This window comes from Misgurnus anguillicaudatus, unplaced genomic scaffold (assembly GCF_027580225.2).
Source record: "Misgurnus anguillicaudatus unplaced genomic scaffold, ASM2758022v2 HiC_scaffold_33, whole genome shotgun sequence".
NCBI lineage: Eukaryota > Metazoa > Chordata > Actinopteri > Cypriniformes > Cobitidae > Misgurnus > Misgurnus anguillicaudatus.
In genome coordinates, this window is record NW_027395283.1 from 5,284,965 (window position 1) to 5,312,376 (window position 27,412).

General features: G+C 40.1%; 2 protein-coding genes and 1 long non-coding RNA gene across 4 annotated transcripts in view; all 3 read left to right on the forward strand.

Moving 5' to 3' along the window:
* Positions 1-27,412, forward strand: part of LOC129438991 (protein NLRC3-like) — a 267,541-nt gene that overhangs the window by 5,008 nt on the left and 235,121 nt on the right. Inside the window, exons 2-3 of the mRNA XM_073865735.1 lie at positions 6,553-6,651; positions 7,087-7,206. Coding sequence (XP_073721836.1) covers positions 6,602-6,651; positions 7,087-7,206 — 170 coding nt within the window. The 5' untranslated portion in view covers positions 6,553-6,601. The remainder of the gene's footprint in view (positions 1-6,552; positions 6,652-7,086; positions 7,207-27,412) is intronic.
* On the forward strand, positions 433-5,334 carry LOC141363197 (uncharacterized). Of its 2 annotated transcripts, none has more exons than XR_012368688.1 (4): positions 433-561; positions 1,481-1,622; positions 2,007-3,416; positions 4,842-5,334. It is a non-coding gene; the product is annotated as an uncharacterized lncRNA (long non-coding RNA). The 2 variants fall into 2 exon arrangements; XR_012368689.1 differs by having other exon boundaries at positions 4,845-5,334.
* On the forward strand, positions 21,496-24,193 carry LOC141363142 (protein NLRC3-like). Its single transcript, XM_073865699.1, has 2 exons — positions 21,496-21,813; positions 22,414-24,193. Exons 1-2 carry the CDS (start codon positions 21,797-21,799, stop codon positions 24,191-24,193), a joined length of 1,797 nt encoding a protein of 598 aa, XP_073721800.1. The 5' UTR covers positions 21,496-21,796.

Here is a 27,412-nt window from a genome sequence, read left to right on the forward strand (position 1 = left end):
TATATATATATATATATATATATATATATATATATATATATATATATATATATATATATATATATATACACACATCAAAATATATAAAAGAATATAAAAAATTAAGCTGCTTAAATGTTACCCAGATGTACCCCCAACCGTCCCAGAGATTTTATGTATTATTATAAGAGATTTGATTCGATTTAAGATTTGTATTCAATTGCTACCATCATAAGGTTTAACCATACACCAGATAAAGGTTTAAAAATAAAGTCTAAACAATATATTCATAGGCTACATGCATTCAGGCTGATTCATTATGCTGCACAGTTAATAATTGAACCATATCTACAAACTTATTTTGGTGATTTAGCCCACAAGTTACTTGAACTGGCATGTTCATTGTTTTTACAATGAATTAAATGGCTTTTTTTTTTACTGCGTTTGGCACAGTATTCAATCCTACACGTTATTGTACTACAGTACAGTAGGTGGCGGTATACTGTAGTGTGCTGTTCATGTCCGCATCGTCATACGCGCCAGCACCGCTGAAAGACTGCAGGAACAGAAACCCCTGGAAAGGTAAGTTAGGCGTTTTAATTTAAACCTTAAAATGCTTTGCTTTGCCATTATTAAAGAATCAATTCAGACAGAATCTCGCGCACGCTCTCACACTTGTAGGCCGTTTCTCAAACGGAAGGCTGCATCCTCCGGAGGTCGAATATGCAGGCTGCATACGTCATCAAGGTTTATTTAAGTTAAATGAGCATTACATTCGCAAGTCATACGCATAATATTACAACAATTTACGATTAACTAAGAGTAATAGTCAGCTTTATAATTGTTAATATTCTTAAGTCTGACCGTCTTGATGACGTGTACCGCCTACAAATGCTACCTCCAGTAGCCTTCGGATTGAGAAACGGCCGTAATGAGCTCGCGCAGTAACTTATATTAATTATTACTTTATAACATTTACTCAAACACCGAAACAAAGTAAGCGAGTAACTTAAATATGGATACAAACCTCGAATAAGTTATTTACCATTTACAAACCTCGAATGAGTTATCAAACTGCGCTCTTGAACCAATATTTACTGTATATGGTAACGAAATCTTACCCTGTAACGAAAACTTGACGCAATTACTAACTTATCTAACAATTAACTAAAAAATAAACGGGATGTGTATAAAAAAATGACGAAATTTAAAGGAGCTTTTGCTTATTCCTACCATCGAGACCGTTGTTTCAGTTGAAGTATGACGTGTGAGCGCTCGTGACAGATAATTCAAATGTTCTCGCGTGCAGTCAGGGTCTATACTGGCACGTGATAAAGAGATATGCTGTCATCTTTTCTTTTACAACACAAGTTGTTTCTATATTAGACACAACAATAAAATTAATCAAATCTGTGATTTTTTTTGTTTGTCTAAATCCTAATTGCTGTGTGTTGTACAACTTGATAATTCATAAAAGTATAACAAGTGTTTGTTTTTGTAGATGAGTTCCCTATTAAAGAGAGGCTTGATGCTGTTTACTCCACACTCTTAGGCTGATTTTGGATTATTTGTCTGTGAAGACACAGTAGTTCAGTTTCTGAATCCCATCAAGAATGAAGACCTGCAGGCCACCATATTGAGCTGTGAGTCAAAATTTATACTTTTATAACTATACCGGTATATGACATTTCAGTGTAGTGCCATTTAAGTTTCCCTGGCTAAAATAATTTAATTTGGTAATATTTGTTAATAAGGTTATTAATATGTTATATTTGTATATTTGACTTGTATAGCAAGTTATATAGTTATATTTGTTTGAACAAATAAGGATATTGTTAATAACAAGCTGAAATGGTGAGATTTCTGGCTATGGTTGTACAGGATGTTTAAGAAGGGGAGAGAAATAATAGGTAGCTTGGTTAATTTCGTTGACATGCATAGTTCATGGGGAAATTGTTCAGAGAAAGCATTCAAACACAACCGAACATCTGATGCTTTTTACTGTCTCATGCTTTTCTGTGTTCCAGGGTCTGATGTCATGATATGGCGCTTTTCCAATGTAGGGTACAACTTGGCTCGGCACGATGCAGCTCAGCTCGCTTTCGTTGCTTTTCCAGTACAGTTTGTTATCGCTTCAGAGTGGGTGAGATTATAGGCAGGGGTGCACATAAGGGTGTGTATGCGCGATTAGAAACAATTCCAGCGTACCAACGTTGCTGGAATTTTGTTACATAGTTAGCTAATTTACTGCGACATAAGGGATTTCATAACGTCTCGATCACTCCCCAGTGACTGGTCCCAGTATAGGTCATAAACCCCGCCTCCCCCATGTTATTCAATGGGACTTGAGACCTGTTAGATACAAAATAAACTTCAGTATGTAAAACGTTTTTTCTTTATTTATCCACCGATAACATCCACTCTAACACGAGCTCCAAAACAACAACCGGCTTTCCGCCCGGGCATCATAATAAGAGTCACCTTTTAGCTTCCGTAAAAGGTCATGTGAAATAATAAACAATATTTAGCATAAAGCTATAATATACATAAACACATTTTTAATGTCTTAAACTTAACAAGACCAACTAAACAATTTAATTACACTTCAATTATCTTTTTTCCAAAGCTGTTTTTGTCATTTACTGTAGGTTTTATCATGCTGATGTAAATTCAAGTGTTTGTTTTTAAAATAAGTTTGTTTTTAGTTAGTTAGTTAATGCTATAAAAACGGTGGTGTCACGTCATGATTGACAGCTGTGTATGCACATTCTGGGAGAGTGAGGGCGGGGCCTTGATTTCGCGGCTTTACTTCCTGCTCACTACTGCGCAGGACTGGTCCCGAAATTGCTACTGCGCAGACTCAAAACCCAAGATGTCAGCGGCGACACTGGCGGCTTCACTTTTCACCAATGGAAGAGAGCAAGCTCTCCAGGTGCTTCTTTTAGAACCAGGACAAAAAAAGTTATGTGCACCCCTGATTATAGGCTTATTGTTACAGTTGCGTCCCCTCTACTGCCGTAACATCATCGTAAATGCGATACAAACACACACACACAACATGGAGCAACAGAGCATATTAATGGAATGTCGCCACAAAATCAAAATTGACAGCCACAACTACATTTTCCACTACCTCTCTCACATGACAGGTTCTGTACAAACACCCGTGTCATCAGTACCTGCACTCCACGGACAGAACATTTAAGCCATGACGCCTATATTTTTGGTGCGTTTTGGATGCGGAGCCATGCGCAAAGTTACAAAAATGCCATGCAGACATAGGCATGGTGGTGTGCTCTGCATTTTTGTAACTTTGCACATGATTTCACATCCGAAACCCATTACTCCTCCCCCAAAAGTGAGCTGTGCTGAACTGGGTCATACTATGCAGTGGAAAAGCGCCAAAAGTGGCCTACTTCGTGGCTTGAAGGATTTAGGTAAGCAAATTTATCTGACACATCACAACCTAAAACTTTATAAAAAAAGTTTAAATTTTTTCTTGCAGTGTAAACACGGCATTTTGATCTTAACATTTATTCACATTTAATGAGATATGGAGATTTTTATCTTTCACAGATGAATACATTTGAGTGAGCTGTTTTTATGTCTAAACACAGCGTTCCACCATACATGAAAGTCACCATCATGTTTCTACAGTAGCCCAAAACGGACAAACTGTTCTACAGAGCGTGTTTCGTCCATACGTTGTCTCAAGGGCTCATTATAGCAAACATACATGCAGACCGCTGGTAGGCAGTTTCCACGCGTGTAACCACAGAAGCAGCTTGGTCAGTTTAACTCACAAATGAAGAAACAGCAGATTGTTGTGTATGTTTTGAGAAGACCAACAGCAGTGGCGGCCGGTGACTTCTTTTTTTTGAGGGCACTCGATTCGAAGTTCGTCACAACATGTATGTAGCCCGTCATGTGTGTGGTTTCTTTTTTCAAAATATGTGTTCTGCGCTTTGAGAGATCCTATGTGCATCACGTGTCATGTCAAAATAAGTGCCTGCTGCAGATGCGTCTAAAGGGTTTATGATAAAAGAGACACTCACGATTGCCAGACACTCACATAATCTCATGCGTAATCAGAGTTTACTGTTTAGGGAGTGTCTTGCATGTATTTTGTGAACGTGAGCGTCTCTTTTTTTATCATAAACGGTTTTGACGCGTGTGCAGCAGGCACTTATTATGACAAAACATGTGAGGCACACAGGATCTCTCAACACGCAGGACACATATTTTGAAAAAGGCACATGATACTCCGTACACTTATTTTGAATAAGCGCCCCTCGGATGAGGAGTAACGAACACCACTGACCAGCAGTGATGGAAGTAAATAAACAGCGAATCGTTGCAGTTTGAGTAAAATCAATCCTCAACTTGGCATATCTTTGTTCTCACCGTCGCAATTGGAAATGGCTATGATGCAGTTTTTTACCTGATGAGAGGGGTTCTAATGGGTTCTCAGGCTAGGGATAACCTACGGTGTAGACCTTACGCACGCACTATAACATGGGCTTCAGACGATGACATTTTTGTCCTGTGGCAGCTACCATAGAATCTCATTGCGTTTCGAAATTGAGGTTGATTGCTGTTTGCAATTTCACCGCTAGATGCCACAACAAAATATAATACACATTTAACATATATAACTTTTGATTTTAAATATGGATTAGCAAATGCTGAAATTAACATGAACTAAGATTAATAAATATTGTAGAAGTATTGTTTATTGTTAGTTCATGGTAGCAAATGCTAACAAATACAAGCTTATTGTAAAGTGTTACCATTGCAATTTGATACTAAACCTAAAAATGTGTAAATGTCTTACCTGTATCTTTTTCACTGTTCTTTTCCAGCAGTTTCAGCGTTGGACTTGTAATTCTGCGTGTTTGGCCTCTTTAGCACTTGCTGTTTGAAAGTCATTGCTTGCAACAGATTGAGCGACTGTCATTCTGCATCTCTGTTTGCATTGCTCTGCTTGCATTTTGAATCCTTCGCAATAATAACTTCGCAAAAAGTTTTACATTTGAACTGTAGTTGTAGATTCAAGTTTGTTTTTCCTTGATATAATGTATTTATATAGATTTTTACAATTATTTATCATGCAGTGCTTCATATATGAGAAAGACAACGCTTGAAGAACCACACAACACTCATATTAATGTATGTGTCATTTTAATAAAAATAAACAAGTCTTTGCACTTCATTTATATTTAATCGAGTGATATGTAACTTCACAATGGTGGATTCTTTAACTATTACATGAATATGTGCATTGTGATTTCGATTTATTGACCATAGTTATGTCTTAGGAATAGTGGGGAAAATCATTTACTAAAAAAGACAAGGTGCCAGATCTTTAATTTACTTTAAATGCAATAAATTATAGTACAATTGTAAGCAGCTTTAATGGAATCTATGTAATATAGTCAGTAAAGGGTCGATATAAAGGCCATGTTTTTAGCATACTAAGTAGTTTATAAATTAAGAAAAAAAATCTTAATATTAGATACTATAAATTACGATTTTCATTAGTAAAGCCATAGCAAAAACAGCATTTTTACTTTGATGTTGCATAAAAGGGTAACTCTAAGTGTAACTCTCTGCCTTAAATGTGTAGTATGGGTTTATATTAAAGCTTCGAGTGGTTTCACGTCCCCGGAAGGTCCGCCAGCGAACGTTGTCTAGCGGACCATATGCGGACGTCACCGGAAGGTCCGCCAGAAAACGTTTTTTAGCGGACCTTGTGCGGACGTCCCCGGAATGTCCGCCAGCGAACGTTATTTAGCGGACCATATGCAGACGTTCCCGGAAGGTCTGCCAGCGAACGTTATTTAGCGGACCATATGCGGACGTCCCCGGAAGGTCCGCCAGCGAACGTTATTTAGCGGACCATATGCGGACGTCCCCGGAAGGTCCGCCAGCGAACGTTACAATGCGGACCAATTGAGGACCTTATGCAGACCTAAGAGGACGTTCGCGACGTCCGGGGGACGTCCCCTGTTTGCTGGGAAGTTCACATCAATTGTGTGATAGGCTGCCACAAAACGTGGTATCGTATCACTGTTACTCTATTCGTGCCTTAAGGCTTGAATAAACATAGAGAGACATTTCCTCACAAATGGCTTTAAGAGAAGCAGCGCCACTTCTTCTCCTGTGTTTACTTCTTGAGTCCGGTCAACAGGGTGTCACGTGATTTTCATGCATCTAACATGGACATGACCATTGCCAACATCAGACCGAAAGTATGGCAAAATCATGTACTATGGTGATAAGCATGATGATTTTTCTTAAATATTTAAGTTTTTGAAATACTCTAAATACACTCCCTCAAAATATTATGTCACAAACTACATTTTATTTTTCCACACCTGCAAAATACAAATTACAAAATACACTAAAGTAATTAAATACATATTTAAAATACATTTAATTGAAATACTGCCCGTGTCTGTTGATGATGCAGTTGTTTCTTCAACACTGAGGATTCATTTATCTGAATTATAATGTCTGTTTATTCACTTTGATTTTAAGTTTATTTTGTGTCTGAATGTTATTTTCATTCAGTATCAGTTGTGGAGATCAGATTGATCAGATTCACCTCTGCAGCTCCATCATGGATCAAACACAAACATCAACACATGAAGATTTTTCTCCAGGATGCAGGTACTTTATAGAAACACTTTATTACACAACATTTATATTATAGGGAAATATTTAAGTGTTGTTTTTAATTATGATCATCTTCAAAAATATTAGTAATGTAATTTTAAAGTATTAAATCTGTTGTGTGTTGTAGTTCAGTTTATCAGAAGAGATCAGATCCAGAGTTCAGTTGTGTGTCTATGAAAAGTGATGCGTCTATGAATCCACCAATTCACTTTAAGAAAGAATCAACATCTCCTGCTGTCAGGTATAAAACACTCTGAATTATAGCTTTTATATGATGACGTGTTTTGTTAAAGAGATGATAAATTATTCTTGTGATTGTGTTTAGTAAATGTTATCTTCATTATTATACAGCACATGTTCACATAGAGAGACACATCTGTACAAGTTCTCTGTTAAATGGTTTAACTGGATTATTGTTGTGTGTTATAGTTCAGTTTATAAAAAGAGAAAGAGATCAGATCCAGAGTTCAGTTGTGTGTCTATGAAGAGTGATGGGTCTATGAATCCACCAATTCACTTTAAGAATGAATCAACATCTCCTGCTGTCAGGTATAAAACACTGTGAAACATGATTATAGCTTTTATATGATGATGTGTTTTGTTAAAGAGATGATAAATTATTCTTGTGATTGTGTTTAGTAAATGTTATCTTCATTATTATACAGCACATGTTCACATAGAGAGACTCATCTGTACAAACACTCAGTTACAGTCTTTTTATTAAAATAGTGTAAATAAAAAAGTGATATGAAAGTTTTATTAGTAGGTTACATTCACAGTAGAGATGGGCATTTTACAATAATATAATAATCGAATATTTGTATATTTAAATGAAGTTTTTATGTATTGTTAATAGGGGTGTCATGATTCTCCAAATCCTTGATTCAATTACATTTTTCATTCTAAGGTCACAGTTCAATTCGACAGGTTGCTATGCCATTTTTGGACTAAACTTATATGAAATATAATATCTGACCTTGAACCCATAGAGTCGTGCTGCCAGTGTAAACATACGGTACACGCATAAACCTGATAAAATAAATCTTCCTCTTTTTCGGCTTGGCAAGCCGACCGGACGTGACATGGGGGCGTGGCTGTATCGATGATTCAATTTTTTTAATTCAAATTTTGAGGTTATGACATTTCACAAGCAGAAACATTAATCTTTATTGAAAGGTCATTTGTAGTTGAAATGCAACAAAAATTTAGAATTTGGTACCTATATGAACGAGAAAAGACAGAATGTGATTTGTATTTGCATTTGTATGAAAAACTACAACTCCCACAATGCACAGCACTGCAAGCCACTCCCACTAATCCAGAACACTGCTCAACTGTGTGCTATTGTGTACATAAATACCACTATGTTAGTATAAGAAAGAAAATAAAAACACTCACTTTATAGTCAGACGTCCGTTTATCACTGCAGACTTCGGCTGTTGCTTCCAGTTTAGGATTCTAAAATATGTATCCAGGACGCCGCTGTCCATATACGGTAGAAAGCTTGGGTGGTTGGTTTACCACATAAAGTAATTGTGTTGTAGGAGCAGGCTTCACTCAGTTTCTTATTTATTTTTGAGAGTGCTTGGCCAAACCTGTAATAACCCCAAAGAAGAAAATGACGCACACAAACGCGTCCATCGCACAATTTTACTCAACAGAGGCGCTGGCCCGTGAGCCGAAACGCATCTGTGAAACAAACAAAACAAGTACCTCTCTTCCCCGGTACCATTCACCGCACAAACGTTCATATCCTGATCTGATGCAAATATATCGTACAGAAGGCACACAGTGAGAGTACTGGCCCTACTAGTCCGTCCAAGCTTGCGCCAGTCCTGCCTCCTCTACGCAGAAGAGGCTGAGGCTGCGCCCCCCTCCCGGGCTTCTCGCCGCAGGTCTTCGCTGTATTGTATTGAAGTCTGGCTCGCTCCATATCGTCTGTTAGCTTAGCCTAGCATAAAGATAGCGGCTGATTGTTTCTTTTTGGTTATGTTCCTGTATTTTCGTAAGTCCCACCCACTGATCTGTAATAGGTCTGTAGCGAAAATTACGATTTTAAAACATTGAAAGAAGGAAGTGCAAAACTGAAATCAGTATTTCTCCCGTCTCAGGGGAAACTGAGGGAATGATGCACGACCATTCAAAAACATGACTGGGGTTCTAATGATACAAAGCTTAATGCAAATCAGTGAAGTGTTCTTTTAATTATAATTTTTTTCACAATTTCATAGAAGGCTTATCATTAGGAAATATCCACAACAAGATAAGCTTATATTCTGAATATATTTGTTGTTAAGTTGAAAACATTGTTTTCATTGTTTAAAAAATGGCCTGCATAAAAATAACATTAAAACCTCACACAAAGCGAATGCTAAGTCAAATCCTTGGTGTTTCAAGTTGGTTGTTAGTATGAATTCAGTTCTGTTTGATCTTACAGAAACTCCAAGCGAAGTTCAAAGTTGAAGGACTTGACATAAAGGACACTATCATCATTTTAGACTCCAAACACAAAATAAGAGCCTGGGGTGAATGAAAAAACATTAAAGACTGCACAGTCAGCATATGAATATCTTCATTATTTAGTTTGACATGTTTTTGTGAAGAAAAACAACCATATTTAATCTACCTGCTCCGGTGAAAGTTCTTCATTGTACAATGCAAGGAAAACTCTGCTTTGTGCTTATTCAGCAAGAACTAACAACAGACATTTCTAACTAGAATAAATGAATTTCACATTATTTTACAAATAACCAGGGCTGGGTTCCCCGAAACCTTCTTAGCTACACGTCGTTCTTAAGTTGTACCTTAACCCTCTGGGGTCCAACCATTTTGGGACACTCTCAGAGGTTCTGACATGCTCTTACATTTGGTCTTTTTTCAGTTGCTTTAAAACATAATAATGGCAAGTGTCTCATACCACTGTGTTCAGCACAAACTGGGCTAAAATATTATATGAGCCACATGTATGTACATGTTTGTATTTTTGAGAGAAAAAGGTTTATGCGTGGTTTTTAAAAAAGCAAAAATTTTAAGTCACTGATATAAGTTCACAAAACCCATACTAAACATGGTTTAACAAGACTTTCCTAAACATAATCTAGTAGTCTAGAGTTTTTTCTTTAAAATGATGTGAAAATCATCCTGCCTACTCATTCACATAAACCAATATATTATTTTAGAAATTGTAAGACACTTTTTGTTTAGAGTGGCCGTATGCGAGAAGGATTGATTGACAGCTAGCAAACAAAGGCTCGCATAATGAGCTGCATAATAATGAGGCAGGAGGGAACTACAGTAAAGAATGTGAGGACAAATGGACATGTTTGTTTGAGGAGCTACACTAGGAACAAAGGTATACATGCACACAAGTAAACACAGGTACACAGAGACATGAGTATAAATCAAAACACAAGTATCACAAAACACAGGGACACAGGGAACACGTTACATAGCCCCCCCTCTAAAGGGCGGCTTCCAGACGCCCACCAGAAAGAAAACCCCCCAAAGTACATAAGTCCAGGTGGGCGGTGGTATGGAGGTGGACCCGGGGGAGGGATGGTGGGCCAAGGCCATGAAAGTCCAAGACCAGGGAGGCAGGGACCACGGCGGAGCCGCGGGCGGAGGCAGGGACCACGGCGGAGCCGCGGGCGGAGGCAGGGACCACGGCGGAGCCGCGGGCGGAGGCAGGGACCACGGCGGAGCCGCGGGCGGAGGCAGGGACCAAGGCGGAGCCGCGGGCGGAGCCAGGGACCAAGGAGGAGCCGCGGGCGGAGCAGGCAGCCAGGGCGAAGACTGGGACCAGGGTTGAGCCGCGGGCGGAGCAAGATCCCAGGGCGGAGCGGCGGGCGGAGCAAGATCCCAGGGCGGAGCCGGCAGAGCGGGAACCCAGGGCGGAGCCGGCAGAGCGGGAACCCAGGGCGGAGCCGGCAGGGCGGGAACCCAGGGCGGAGCCGGCAGGGCGGGAAGCCAGGGCGGAGCCGGCAGGGCGGGAAGCCAGGGCGGAGCCGGCAGGGCGGGAAGCCCGGGTGGAGCCAGAAACCAGAGAGGGACTGGATACCAAGGTGGTGCTGGTGGTATCATGAACCTGGGTAGAGGGAAACAACAGAAAGAGGCCCTCTGGGCCAGGTTAGACAGGGCAGAGAGTTCAAATTTGGCTGTCTCGGACCAGGTAATGAGAGCAGGAAACTTGGGGACAGCCATCTTGAAACAGGCAGAGAGGTTGAAAGTGGCCATAGTTTTGGTGACAATAAGTCTCTGGAGCTTCGGGGTGACCACACTAGCTGACCAATGTGGCTCAGATGACTCACTCGGCTCAGGGGTCTCAGAAGACTCACTCGGCTCAGGGGAATCAGAAGACTCAGGGAACTCAGAAGATTCAAGGAACTCATAAGATTCAGGGGACTCGGGGAACTCAGGGGATTCACTCGGCTCGGAGGACTCGGGAGATTCGCTCGGCTCGGAGGACTCGGGAGATTCGCTCGGCTCGGAGGACTCGGGAGATTCGCTCGGCTCGGAGGACTCGGGAGATTCGCTCGGCTCGGAGGACTCGGGAGATTCGCTCGGCTCGGAGGACTCGGGAGATTCGCTCGGCTCGGAGGACTCGGGAGATTCGCTCGGCTCGGAGGACTCGGGAGATTCGCTCGGCTCGGAGGACTCGGGAGATTCGCTCGGCTCGGAGGACTCGGGAGATTCGCTCGGCTCGGAGGACTCGGGAGATTCGCTCGGCTCGGAGGACTCGGGAGATTCGCTCGGCTCGGAGGACTCGGGAGATTCGCTCGGCTCGGAGGACTCGGGAGATTCGCTCGGCTCGGAGGACTCGGGAGATTCGCTCGGCTCGGAGGACTCGGGAGATTCGCTCGGCTCGGAGGACTCGGGAGATTCGCTCGGCTCGGAGGACTCGGGAGATTCGCTCGGCTCGGAGGACTCGGGAGATTCGCTCGGCTCGGAGGACTCGGGAGATTCGCTCGGCTCGGAGGACTCGGGAGATTCGCTCGGCTCGGAGGACTCGGGAGATTCGCTCGGCTCGGAGGACTCGGGAGATTCGCTCGGCTCGGAGGACTCGGGAGATTCGCTCGGCTCGGAGGACTCGGGAGATTCGCTCGGCTCGGAGGACTCGGGAGATTCGCTCGGCTCGGAGGACTCGGGAGATTCGCTCGGCTCGGAGGACTCGGGAGATTCGCTCGGCTCGGAGGACTCGGGAGATTCGCTCGGCTCGGAGGACTCGGGAGATTCGCTCGGCTCGGAGGACTCGGGAGATTCGCTCGGCTCGGAGGACTCGGGAGATTCAGATGATTCAGTGGGTTTAGATGACTCCATGGGTTCCTGGGAAGCATCATAAGAGACAGAAGAGCAGTACGCGGACCACACACTCCACAGAGAAATACCAAATATTGAAATTACTGAGTGCAGAGAACATACCTCAGACTTAGTAGGCACCACGGAGCTGGAAACCACAGAACGGGGCACCCCAGCCATCCGTACAGATACCAATGGTACATCCATCAGATTGGTGATTAAATGTCGGAATTTAGACAGTGCTGGAGGGTTCATCGATGCAGGTTGGTGAAGTGGAGTGGGTGTGGCAGTCGTTTTGTGAATGGGTTCGGGTATGGGAGCCATCTTGAGAATGGGTGCGGGTGTTACTACTGCACCTTTAACTACTGGAACGGTGGTGATGGTGGCTTTCTGACAAGTCGGGGCTGGTATGGTTGTGGCAAACTCGAATACTGGGGCAGGATTAACATCAGCGAACTGAGGCATGGAGTGGGATGACGTGGCGGCCATCTTAACCCTTTAGGCGCCAGAGGTTTTTTCCTAAAACATTTAATTTTGACATGTTACTTTCAAAAGGCTATATCTTAAACGTGATAAGAGATAGAGACTTTCTGTAAATTAGAGAAATATTAAGGATGAAACACTTTATGGAGGGAAATAAAATAAAATTAAATTTAATCATTACATTTGCATATTATGACGTCATATGTGGCAGCCATCTTGAATTTTCATGAAAAGTCACATGTTTGAATGATAAAATGCAGCACTTCTTTCCCCCCAAAATGTCCCTCACCTTCTGTATGCTATATTGCACAATACTGAATGCTCATGTAAATAGTAGGTAGTAAACAAACTGATCTGCGTGCCGATAGACTAACGTTATGCATAATGGCTCCTCTGTCCCGTGTAATGTAACTCCGCCTCTGCTCTTGCTACGAGCCGCATGGCCAGATCTGCCTCACATGCGCCCCGAGTGGAGAGAATTTGCACAGCTTGGACTATTGCCTTTACTGTCGCCATGATTGTGTGCACGGGACGGAGCACTGGAAGTCGTCCGCTCGCCCGACAGACTCCCAGGGCCTGCTCGGGAAGACGCAGCTCGCTCTACATTGCTTGCACGGTAAAAAGACTGGACGCGCATATTACCTCCAGCCTCATTCCCCACACCTGTAACACGCCTGCTAACCCGATGAATTCTCCGACCCCGTGTAACATTCCCACCACTGACATTGGGCAAAGGATTCATCATGTGCTTGGTGTATAACTTAGCTACACTTTCACTTTGTCCAGCCGCACGATTGCAAAGCAGGGGCGCGTCTGAATCGTGGTCACTAAATGAATCACCAGCATCTTCTGAAGGCAGATATTCCCCTTCATAATCATTGTCAGCGAATATAAGACCCAATACTTCATTGCAGGTAAGCTTTTTTGATGCCATTATATGATCATGTATTGAAAAAACTCGCTGAGGTTATCGCTCTGATAAAATGACTCACTTGCACACTAGCTTTGCTGTTGCGCACTTCAATGCGCTCTTGCTCTAAGAGTTTGTATAGAAGCATTATGTTTTTCTGAGTCGGGTATAAAGTATGACATGTCTGCCATCTAGTGGAGGGGGGGGGTGAACGAAATTTGACACCCTATGTGACAAAATGGTAGTTACATTCAGTGACGCATCTTGTCGACAAAAGTCGACTGTGGCGCCTAGAGGGTTAAGCACGGGCGCTGACACAGGGGAAACAGGACTCGGGAGAATAGCGTCCGTGCTCACAGTAGCTCGCTCGGGCATGGGTTTCCTCCTCCGTCGCCGGTGTCGTGAGCAACGTGAGGGGTTAACGTCCACTGGCACGAGAGTCTGTAGCGCGGAGGCTGCAGATTTTGCCTCGGGCAACTCCGGCATGAATCGCACATGCCCTCTGCTACGCAAGTCCGCATGACGGGCAAAAGTGAAAAAGTCCAACACCTTAAGCTCATAAATCTCCTGCATCGAGACAGGCTCACCCAAGCAGTGATTGAACCAGATCTTCATCTCTGTTTCGTTGAGACGCAGACCCTGTGACTCTGCCCAAAACCTCTGAGCGAAATCCTCCACTGGTTGGCCCCGCGGACGAAGGGAAGCAAGTTTGTTACGCCTCTGCCAGAACTCCTTGTCAGAGGTGGGGGAGGGAACACAAAAATCTGCACGGCTGTAAATGGACATACTAACACTAGGGACACACCAGGGAACTCGGAAAAACACGGGAACGAGGAATTGCTGCTGGATCCTGAGCGGTGGTTTGTTCTGTCACGGCTGAGACCAGGTGAGACAAGACGATGAGGCAAAATGCGGATCCAAGTGCAGTTTATTCCGTAAAATGTGTAAACAAAGCAAAAACCAAGAGCTAGGGAACACACAAGGGACTGCGACAACATACAACAAACCACAAACACAGAATGAACGAGCAGGGTATATATGAATGACCAAGACCAATGACAAAGCAGAAACAATCAGTAACTAGGACAACACACAAGGGGAGAAGCATGATCACAATGAATATCCATGGTTACAAACAAGGGGGCGGAGACACTAATTAACACAGGGAGCTACACTAGGAACAAAGGTATACATGCACACAAGTAAACACAGGTACACAGAGACATGAGTATAAATCAAAACACAAGTATCACAAAACACAGGGAAACAGGGAACACGTTACAAATATAATCAAAATAGAAATGAAGGTCAGTAGGACATTTTCAATTTATTTGGAAACAAACCCTATTAAAACACTGAACTTGTATAAGAAACTGATAAACAACAGAGCTGTAAACTTCATGTGGCTCATGTTACCATATAACTTTATGTCCAAAGAGTGTGAATATGTTTTTCCACTTCATAGTTTTGTACTGATGAGAGGGATGCAGACCTCTAAGAGAGTTATGAACAGCTGTCATCACAAATTGTCCACAGAAATACCCTTACATACATAACTGATGGGTAAATGATAGCACTACATTCAGATAAACTATTATAAACTAAATTAGTATCTCAAATAAACATCTGCAATGATTAGTTATATAAAAAGCTGTTTTCAGATGACTGTTTTCAGATGCCCATCCCCTTATCGTCTAGCTTCTGTTTTAAACGCGTTTCTGTAAGCGACAGTGTTGGGGTAGTTACTCAAAAAATGTAATTAGTTACTAGTTACTAGTTACTTCTTAAAATTGTAATGAGATTACTTTACTAGTTACTGCATTTGAAAAGTAACTTCACTACTTATTACTTTACTTTCCTTTTTCTTAATTTACCACATAGATACATGGACATGGTTTAGGCGGGGTCGGCTGATGATGAGTGACTACTTTAAATGACCGGCCAGGGCTCTAGACTAACTTTTTGCACTGGTTGCACTGGTGCGCCTAACATTTTTTCTTAGGTGCACCAGCACAAAAGTTAGGTGCACCCTAATTTTTGACCCCATCGGATTTATAGTTCGCCCAAAAATTAAAATTCTGTATAATTTATTTGTAAATCAGGTTTGTAACTCTCATTTTGTTACAAACCTGGATAAATGTCTTTGTTCTGGTGAACATGAATGAAAATATTTTGAGTAATGTTTGTAACCAAACCATTCATGAGCCTCATTCACTTCCATAGTATTATTTTTTCCTACTATAGAAGTGAATGGGGCTCATGCTTGGTTTGGTTATTAACATTTCTCAAAATATGTTGCTTCGTGTTTATCAGAACAAAGATATTTATACAGGTTTGTAACAAAATGAGGGAGAGTTAATGATGACAGAATTTTTTCTTTTTGGGTGAACTGTCCCTTTAACACCGCAAGTTTAGCGCCCATTGTGGTTTCATACAGAATATAAACATCTAGGCTATTTTATAATTTTCATGTTGTCATTCCATTTTCCTTATACGAGTCATGCACAGTCCTGTTTGATAACCCGCATCCACGCGATTAAAATAACAGTTGACCCGTTATCCGACATCAGCATCAATTTATTTCATACCCGTTTTACATAAAGACTGCGACCGGCCGCACCGCAAATCGTGATGTAAGTAGAAACCTTTAAAGATCTTCATGCAGAACATTGACAGAAATAAGCACAGGACCATGCTTGTTCAAATATATTATCATTTAATGTGAAACTTTGTGAGGGTCGGCTGATTGACAGCTGAGCGGTCAGCAGTGTTTGAACACTCATAAGCGCTGCGCTTATATTTATTATTACCGTATAAATTGATGATATGATTGCAGTGATTCCAAAGGGATGTCCAAAAAAACTCAAGTAGAATGTTAAATGTTTAAAGTTTAATGTCTCTTTCTCGCTGCCCTGTGTAAACCCACGCGGGTGATGGCATGAAACGCGTGAGGAGCTTGCATTTTGCATTACCTTAAATTACCTTAAATTATGGTCATACAAATAAAAGTAAAACAACATTCAAAACTGTAATGTGTAAATTTATTTATGTAAAGTTACACTCGCAATAATAACAAAACATTGTGCTTTTTTAAATAGGTAAAAAGTGTTTTGTGCTGCATCGGTTTGGAATCACGTCACACAAAAAATAAACTCATATAGGCTATAGGCTACTTTTGAATTCGTTTTGTTAATTTGCTAATTATTTAAGGGAAACACATTTCATATAGGCTTATTTATTTTATTATTTTTTCACCAAAGAAAGACGTAATCATCACGTTCTATTCATTTTAATGCTTTTTGCGCATAAACTAAACCCTTGGGGGAATTATTTATAAATGAATCAACAACGCAAATCAAGGAATTAACTTATTTCTCTATTTAAGACACTCTGGCAGGGCGGTAACAGCGATATATCAAACACCGAAACGTTTATAGGATTAGATTTGGAAGTAAGATTATGTAGAAAACAGCGGTCCTGACTCCTGGCTTTTTTCTATAAATTGAGCGCACGCGACATTGCTGTTCGGGTTACGTTCAAATAATTTCTTTAAAAGAATTATGCTCTGACTCGATTGAGGTTCATTACCTAATTCCGTCTTCGGGTCGGACCTCTCGATCCCTGACCGGTAAGTTAAGCAGGATCTTTCGCCACAAGTGTTGTATTGCCATGCTGGGCTTACAAATGCTCAGACAGGTTGTTCATCGCGTTGTCAGCAGTTGAAAGACACTTGTCGTGTGTGCATAGTGTGCATTTCACACAAATATTTTTGTCCTTTCGAGCAATACGCTGAAAGTAATGTGAATATCGCCCCAGTGGCTGAAACCCTCCGTCTTCATATCCCGCTCCCCTTTGCACCAGCAGCTCCGTCAAATCAATCTCTATGGCAACGGCACACGTACAGGGACACGCATGCACGCACCACTTAAATAGACAGAACTTTACACCCAGGCAAACACTGCTTGGGTAACGCAGGAAAGCGCGTTCCTATAGTCTAGTAAAGTAGTGTAGTTACCAATATTATTAGTGTAATGCGTTACTTTACTTCGTTACCCAAAAAAGTAATGTAGTTACTGTAATCCGTTACTTTGTAACTCGTTACCCCCAACACTGGTAAGCGAGTATGAACTTTAAAAACACATCACAAATGGATGTGCGCGAGCTCGCGTCTCCGTGTAAACAACGCGGAGCTCATAATAAAACGGTGTCGCGTGTAAAGCGCAATGTATGGAATGCGTTGCATGTAAACAATATCATATTACAGCAGATCCCCCAGTGCAGTAGTACCCCGGATTTCCACCGACTGCGGAGCGGCTGCAGATCGGCTCCGCTGCGTTACGGCTCCGCACTCGGCCGTCCGTCAATACCCACCGGATCCGTATTTGTTGCAGAGCGGCTGCGTGCTGAAGTGACGAGGACCCGTGAGTTCTCGCAAATTCACATGAAGATCGCGCGATATCTAGTTCTGTCTACGCCCATTATGACGTTGAATTATGACGTTATTACAAACCAGCCCAGATCCCAACACGAGATCTCGTGAATTCAGGTATGATCGCGCGATAAATTCATGGCTCCGCCCTGCGGAAGACGAAGCACTGCCGCATGGGCGGAGTGATCTGCTCGCAGCACACGAGAAGCCCCTGGTGAGGAGCAGAGAGTTCGGTCAGAGTTGTGCAAATCACTCCGCCCATGCGGCAGTGCTTCGTCTTCAGAGAATATAGTTCTCAGTATGTATACTGTTAAAAGATCGCTGTGTCTCATATCACCTTGTTATTTGTACACGGTTTGACTATACAAATCACAACACATAAATAGGAAAATGATCGCGTTATTTTGTCACTTATTGGGAGCAGTATACTAGCTGGAGCCATGCATTTCCAGTCTTTGTGCTAAGCTAAGCTAGCGGGGGCTGCGTCAGACAGAGTTACAGCACGCACGGAGATGAGAGAGGTATGTATGGACTTATCTAACTCTGGGGGATACGGTGAATAAGCTAAATTCCCAAAATGTGGGCGTGTTCCTTTAAATCCGAAGCGTGCAGTCTGCTAATGTTGCTTATGTAGGCTGAACTGCACAAGCCATAACATATTACATGATAGCAAATATAAATGAAGACAAATGACTTACAGTTTCTTCAGGAATAAGTTATATCCTTCTCCAATGCGTCTTCCATCGTTCCTCTTCTTAGGTAACGCTAAAGATAAACGCTTCTCTTCCTCAATGTCCAGACATAAATGAAGATATTCCTCACGTGTGTGTATAAAGTTTATAATCCAAACATGCGGTAAAGTCTTTAAATCTGATAAAACTTTACGCTTTGTTTATTATTGTTGGAACTGCTGTCTCTTCATTACCATGTCAACAGCCTGAGGGCGTGGCCGCATTAGAGATAATGAGCTCAGCCAGGAAAAACTGTACTCTCTTTACTTCAATGCAGATTATATAAACAGGAAATATTTGAAGACATTTCAGGCTTTCTTTGGATATGTGTATTATGTTTGTGTGACGAGTATTCGCGGAGTTTCAACTTTTGTCACGTGTTTTAAGAGACAGCTGGCGGAGACAGAAATGTCTGAATGCGCACCCTGTTTATTTTCTTTATTTGACAAAAACACAAAGATCTCTTGTTATTGTGAATGTGAACTAATTAAAGAGGACCCTTCAGAGTTTCAAATGATGTCAAACACGTAAGTGTTTGATTATTAATGATGGAGTATTTTAAGTTGATTCTGCTATGATAAGGAGAAAACACATCAAAACGCGTCCCCGCGTTTTTGGACCCCTGGGGGTTAAGATGTACCTTATCGTTAATACGTGTTTCCCGAACTGTTCTTAGTTACATATGTAAGGACCCACCCACTGGCCCAACGACGGAATCCAATGGCGTGGTGAAGGGATCACGTGTTATTTCCGTCCGTAGCGCTTCTAGAAGAATAATTCCATATCAGGGTTAAATTAATTTCTTTGACCTCTGTGTTTAAATGATAGTCTGACTGCAATTTTATTATAATAAGAATTTTGTACATTATTCCAATTATCTGTTGATCATAATTTAGATATTTTATTATTTATAAATTCCCATAGTCTTAGTTATTCGTTCATTAGGGACCCAAAATTGCACAGGATATACGTCGGCCGTTGCGTATATCTCACGGACACAAAATTGCCAGTTCTGATCCTTGTCAGAGGTTGCCGGGTAAACTAATATTTTTACGTCTGGCCGCCACATGATTGCTCCGATCATAAAAATATTTACTTTAGTCACGATCATGCAACTTCATGCAAGTCAGGTGATAGACATAAATCTGAGAGTCCTGGTGAATGTGCTCCATGCTCCATTCAACATCAAAACACCAGTGTGATCATATCCTGACATACTTATTTTGTGGTAATACCAGACTCCTTCTATTGGATGGAAAAATAATTTCTGAAAGAATTAAAATAAATTAATACAATTTCTGAATCATTTAGATGGAACAAATGTAACCATTTATAATACTGTCGTGGATTTTTTTCAGGAGACTCCGAGACGGTTGTAAAATTATCTTGGATCAACAATGGTCCAATAGCCCTGCCTTTCTTTCACTCTGTACTGTCCCAATGCTCTGCAAACTTCTGCCTTTAGGCCCCTTAGCTCCTCATGACTCATGACAAACTGGTTGTGCTGTGGCTTTATCTCTATAACATTCCAAGCTGGTACATAAATCCTCCCATTGGTGGTAAAACTCAGTGTCTTTGTTCTCTAACACATCATACAATTATTTCGCTATCCTTACCAAGGGCACCCTTATCTCCTCCAGGCCCAGCTGTGGAACTACACATTCATGTGCAAGACCTTATCCATGAAAACACATTAAAAGCATATCATATAAAACATTTTTACTAAACTGTAAGATAAAACACTCAAAATTTCTCTACCATATATCCCCCCTTCGGAAACTAAATGTTTTCGATAACCACCCTGCAAATACGACTGCTGATACCAGAGAAGCCGGGCTAGGTACTTTAAAGAAAGAAAACATATAAAAGAATAAAATACCCCTGACAATTAGGGCCAGACCCTCAGTCACTTTTCTAGTTTTAGTAGTCATTTCACACGGGTTATCCTTTAAATGATAATTAACAACCTTTAAAAAAGAGTAATGATTAACAACATGTAAAAAATAACATAACATTCAATTTTAGATCAAAAGCAAGCATATCATCTTTGCAAAAAATTATTTTCACTTTCTGGTAAGACGGATGTTTTACCTCCACCCCCAGGAGATTCCTGGACCATCAGTCACTAACCAGGCTTGTTACACTGTCATCACACCGTGGACAGTGATGCTTAAAACCATCCCTTTCCCTATTTTACACACACTTCAGGTTTGCAACTTGCATTACTAATAAAAGATTATAACTTATAATAATAAATGCAAAAGATAATACCTTGTTAATAAATGATAACAAATGCAAAAAAATATAAATGCGGGGGCGGCAGTGGCCTAGTGGTTCATCAAGGTTGTCTACAAACCGGAAGGTTAGTGGTTCAATCCCCGGCTCCACCTGACCAAGTGTCAAGGTGTCCTTGAGCAAGACACCTAACCCCAGCTGCTCCCGACGAGCTGGCTGGCACCTTGCATGGCAGACACCGCCGTCGGTGTATGAATGGGTGAATGTGAGGCTAATTGTAAAGTGCTTTGGATGGCCATAGGTCTGTTAAAAGCGCTATATAAATGCAGTCCATTTACCATAAATGTTAATAAAAAATAATAAATGCATTAGTATAGGTGACACCCTATGTCCAGTTTAACATGACCAATAACATAATGATTCTCACATGAGAGTGTTTTGCTCTGGTGGACACTCCACACAGAGTCTTTCTAAGAAACATGAATTCTATATGTATATGTGTTGGGTGCATCTTCCAGCTTTCGACGGTCTTCTACCCATGCTACTTTACGCGTAGAGGGCCGTGTGAGGGAGGAGGGTACTAGAGCCTCGTTGGTTTCCCATCACACATGAATGTTGTCCTCAAATTTATCTCCCTCGTCGTCCTCATTAATTTGTACCAGTTGGTACATTATCTTACCCATTCCTTTGTCGATTAGTTTTCTCAATCAAACCCCTGATACATGGAAAAATTTGTCATTGGCAGGAAAGCGATTTTCTTTATTGATGAGTTAAATTGTAAATGGCGGCAAAAGAGTTAAAAACAAACATTCCAATTGTATTTGTTGTATTCAAATTATAACTGCAGATTGAATATTCAACCATTCATGCACATCCATAATTCACATCAGTGTAAAAACTGTAAAGATAATAAAGTTATGTGAAAATTCCACTAATATTAAAGTGTAAAGAAATTCTTGATTCTCATTCTTGCCATCCAGACGAATAACAGAACCTGACTGTAAGAGGAAGAAGATTGAACAATCTGATAATAAACCACCAGACTTCAATGAAAACATGAGTCCTCATTTCAGGTGAATTATAGGATTTGGTTTTATTTAGTAGTAAACAGGGCCTGAAGTTAACTTTTTTTGACTACCAGCCACTGTGGCAGGTGGATTATAATTGTTTTTTTACATTTTTCCAGCCATTTTTTTTTGTCTGTATAATGAACGATAACACTGTGTTTATTGTATGAATTAAATATTTTAAAAAATGTAGAGCTACAAAAGTGATTTTCTCTTTGTCTTGGGTTGTTTGATTAACATTAATGACACAGACTTAAGTATGTTAATTGAGGTTACTGTTACTGGCAGACTTCACTGAAATGTAAAAAACCCAACAACGAATGAATCACTCAATTCAAATTGGCTACCCACCAATGTGGCCGGTAGATTGACAGTGTTACCCGCCAGTGTTGCAAAATTCAACCGCATTTGGAGCGTGGTCAGGTGTTAATTTCAGTCCCTGGTAGAAAATGCAAAAATTTTTTGATATTTTCTACTTTACCTAAATGTAACATTTTACAAACCATTAAGAGTCCTGTGTCTTATGATACAAACATTTTGTTCTATACATTTTTACTCTTACATGTATTTGTGTAATAATCTAATATATTAATTTTTAATTTACAGTCATGACTCTGATCTTACTGAAGTCCTGAACACATTCAGATCAAATCTGAGGAAGAAGTTTGAGTGTTTGTATGAGGTAACATCAAATAAGAGAAACCCAACACTACTGAATGAGATCTACACAGAGCTCTACATCACAGAGAGTGAAAGTGGAGAGATCAGTAATGAACATGAGGTGAGACAGATTGAGACACAATCCAGAAGAACAACAACAGAGGAGACACCAATCAAATGTAATGACATCTTTAAACCTTTACCTGAACAAGACAAACACATCAGAAGTGTGCTGACAAAAGGAGTCGCTGGCATTGGAAAAACAGTCTCTGTACAGAAGTTCATTCTGGACTGGGCTGAAGAGAAAGAGAATCAGGACGTCCACCTCATATTTCCACTTCCTTTCAGAGAGATCAATTTGATGAAGAACAAAACACTCAGTCTTTTAGATCTTCTTCATCTTTTCTTCCCACAAACAAAAGAAATGGAAATCTTCAGTGATGAATATAAAGTGTTGTTCATCTTTGATGGTTTGGATGAGTGTCATCTGTCTCTGGATTTTCACAGCAGTGTGAGGTTGTGTGATGTAAGTGAATCAACCTCAGTGGACGTGATGCTGACAAACCTCATCAAGGGGAATCTGTTTCCATCTGCTCTCATCTGGATCACCTCCAGACCAGCAGCAGCTGATCTCATCCCCTCTGAGTGTGTTGATCGAGTCACAGAGGTACGAGGCTTCACTGATCCACAGAAGGAGGAATACTTCAGGAAGAGAATCAGTGATGAGAGTCTGTCTGATCAAATCATCTCACACCTGAAGTCATCCAGGAGTCTCTACATCATGTGTCACATCCCAGTCTTCTGCTGGATTTCAGTCACTGTTCTAGAGAGAATGTTGAGTGAAGCAGAGAGAAGAGAGATCCCCAAGACTCTCACTGAAATGTACACACACTTCCTGATCATTCAGACAAACATTAAACATCAGAAGGACTATGAGAAGAAAGATAAAAACATGATCTTCAAACTGGGTAAACTGGCTTTTGAGCAGCTTGTGAAAGGCAATCTGATCTTCTATGATGAAGACCTGAGAGAGTGTGACATTGATGTAGCAGAAGCATCAGTGTACTCAGGATTGTGTACTCAGATCTTCAGAGAGGAGTTTGGTTTGTATCAGGGGAAAGTTTACTGCTTTGTTCATCTCAGCATCCAGGAACATCTAGCAGCTCTTTATGCTCACATCTCCTTCACAAACAACAACACAAATGTGTTTAAATCAGTTTGGTTTTCTATAACTTTAAAACAGGATTCATTATATGAGTTAAATCATCGAGCTGTAGATGAATCTTTAAAGAGTAAGAATGGACATCTGGATCTTTTCCTGCGTTTTCTTCTGGGTCTTTCACTGGAGTCCAATCAGATTCTCTTACAGGATCTACTGACACAGATGAGAAGATGCTCCTACAAGAAAAAGAAAACTGTTAAGTACATTAAACAGAAGATAAATGAGAATCTGTCTCCAGAGAAATCCATCAATCTGATTCACTGTCTGAATGAACTGGGTGATGATTCACTGGTGAAGGAGATTCAACATTATGTGACATATTCATCAGTAGGATTGACCAAACTCTCCTCTTTACAGTGGGCAGCTTTAGTTTTTGTGTTGTTGATGTCTGAGCAGCATTTGGATGAACTTGATCTAAATAAATTTATTGGAGATAAAAATAAATCAGATGAAGTTCTTGTGAGACTGCAGCTTGTGATTAAAGAAACAAAAAAACTCAAGTAAGTAAAACTAACAACAATCACATGACTGTTTTCATATTAAAGCAACACTATGTAGTTTTCCATGTTAGATTGGCTTACGGCTCCCACATGAGGTTGAAAAGTGCAACAGTGCAATTGTGTTGCTTTAATACAATTAATTTAATTACTTTATGATTTTATTTTGAACTCTTACTTTGGAAGACTCTTTTCTAACAAAAGTCATTTTCTTAATGTTGTACATAAATCAGCAGTCAATCTTAAAAAAGTTCCCAACATTCTGCCAATATAAAAAGTGTCCAGTTTTCTTGACGTTCTAAGAACGTTTCTGTGTTGTCTGAACGTTAGATGAATGCAGTGCCGGGCAGTAGCTTCACTACAAGTAGCGAAGCTAGTAGTTTAACTACATTTTTCAGTAGCTTGGCGGTAGCTTAGCTGCTTTCTAAATCAAATAGCTTTTTAGTAGCTAAGCTCTTTTTTTGACCAAGTAGTGCGGTAGCTTCCACACAAGCTACAATTTTCCAAACATTTCTGAAGTCGTCCTGAATTTGTGAATAAGCGTGCAGTGCCGGGCAGTAGCTTCACTACAAGTAGCGAAGCTAGTAGTTTAACTACATTTTTCAGTAGCTTGGCGGTAGCTTAGCTGCTTTCTAAATCAAATAGCTTTTTAGTAGCTAAGCTCTTTTTTTGACCAAGTAGTGCGGTAGCTTCCACACAAGCTACAATTTTCCAAACATTTCTGAAGTCGTCCTGAATTTGTGAATAAGCGTGTATTTTGAATCGACACGGGACATTGTTTTCCCATATTTTCAAGTTGTGCAGCCTTTATTCATACAAAACATTACCACTCGCATCCTGTGAAGACTTGTGCTCTACCTCTGATTGGGTAATGTCACTGCCATCATCAGTTTGATTAGTTGATTCATACAGTCAGGGTCAGGTCGGGGCCAATCAGGGTGAAAGGGAGGGTGGGTCTCGTTACTGTGTCTGGAGTTGATTTTAAATGATGGTAGAGGTAGCTCCAGATCTGCGTACACCTCTGAACGTTTCGGAGCTGTGTTAAGGTATGCAGGGCAAGGTGTTTTTAAATTAAGGCAGCTCACTGCATTTTATTCTGGGAGTAGAATGAGACCTGTCTAGGAAACCGCCCCATAATGTGAAGTACCTAGGTCTACATTATGCTTTAATTGCCTATAATTATCAAAATTCTAAATGGAAACTGAATAAATAATAATAAAAACTGGTTAAAAATTAAAAAGTAGCTTGGATGTAGCAAGCTACTATTGATGTAGCTTAGCTTGCTACATTTCCCAGGGGGTAGCTTCAGTGTAGTGAAGCTATATTTAATGTGAAGTAACTGGTAGCTTAGCTCACTACATTTTCCAAGTAGCTTGCCCAGCACTGAATGTTACATTCTACCATTTTTAAACGTTATGACAATTTCATGTTTTAATTTTCACACAATGTTTAAAACAACAACTTATCTACCAACTGCTACAGAATTACACTAACTTTACATTACCATAACAAATGTGTTTTATATACACAAAGTTAACACAACCAGGGAATAACTAGCAAACAAAAAGTCAAGGGTCAAGAGTCCAATTAAAACAAACACTAATCACAATAATGTTGACTTTAAATGAAACAAATCATCAACATCTAAACCTAATAAGTGAATTGTGTTTTCTACAGCAATATTTTTACTGAACATTCAGAAATAATGTTTTATGGGGTGGTTTCCCAGACAGAGATTAGCTTAAACCAGGACTAGGCCTTAGTTTAATTATGAAATATAAATTGTTTTAACAAACACACCTTACTAAAAACATTACTTGTGTGCATTTTAAGGCAAAACAAATGGCATTGATGTCTTTTAAAATATGTCAGTGCAAGTTGTTTTCAGTTTGGACAGCTATTACATTTACTTTAGTCTAGGACTAGTCTAATCCCTGTCTGGTAAACCACCCCTATAAATTTTAAAATAATAAAATTCAATATTTCTCTATCATATGGCTGGACGATATGGCCAAAATTTTTATCATGATAAACTTCTTAATTTTGGTCGGTACGGTATAAATCTGATAACTGTATGCAATGGATGTCTGAACCAAAAACAAACATCTGAAAAAAAATTGGCCAATGAAACCTTCTCCTATAAAACTAAATCATATTTAAAATAAAAAAGGGATAAATATATTAATGTTCACCTTTAATTCGTGTTTATCCTTCATACAAAAAAGTGATATCACTGTCCATTAAAACAGACTTTCAGGCTCAGCTTAATAATATTATAAGTGCACCCTGAATGTCAGTCAGTAATAAATGCTATAATGCAGGGGTCTCAAACTCAAACACGCTTGGGGACATTTCTGAGATCGACATCTTATAGGAGAGACAAAGAGCTATTTAACATTAAAAAGCACAATTATTCATTTTACATTTACAAACTATTAAGTATTTTTTGCCACCGGGTTGTGTTTCTGTTTTGATATATTATGGATTTATTCAGTCACAGTATTGACTTTCATAGTTCCATCTGTGTTAGTCTATAGTTTTGATCAATTTGCTATTATAGTCATATGTGGAGAAAATAATAAGTCAACATGACCATAAAATAATTGTAGTATTTAATGTTACATACTGTAAGAAAAATAAAAATTACTGATCTACTTGTAGTTGCTTAGCAAGCTAGATAGTGAAAAATTATACATTTATTTCATGATCTAATCTAATATTTTTTATACAAAGATGACGGTGTTGACATGTTATGGTTGTCACAGTAGCAGTGTCCAAAAATATGAAGAAGTTTAAGAGAAAATATCAAACATACAGGAGCTTGAGTGATCTTGAAGCATGCAGAAGAGCTGAAGGTTTGAAAATGGGGTCCTCAGGAATGCAGTTGACCCTGTAGTTGTCTGATTTTATTGCTTTTTTTAAATATCTGACGGTGGTGACGAATATGTGGGACACATTTTAAGCAATCACAAAATAATAGTAAATATTGTTCAAAACTCACTGTTTGTAGTTTTTAATACATATTACAATGTACTCTTTCATGAGGTAAATATATTATTCAATTCAATTATTACTTTTGGCTTTTTTAATCAAGTTGAAATGATTATCACTTAACAGAGGACAGCTGATTTTGTAGGCAATGGGCCAGCATATAATCATTAAATTAATAAAAAATAAAAATAAACCTATAAAAGAACCTTACATATGTGCAAAGGACCCCCTGATT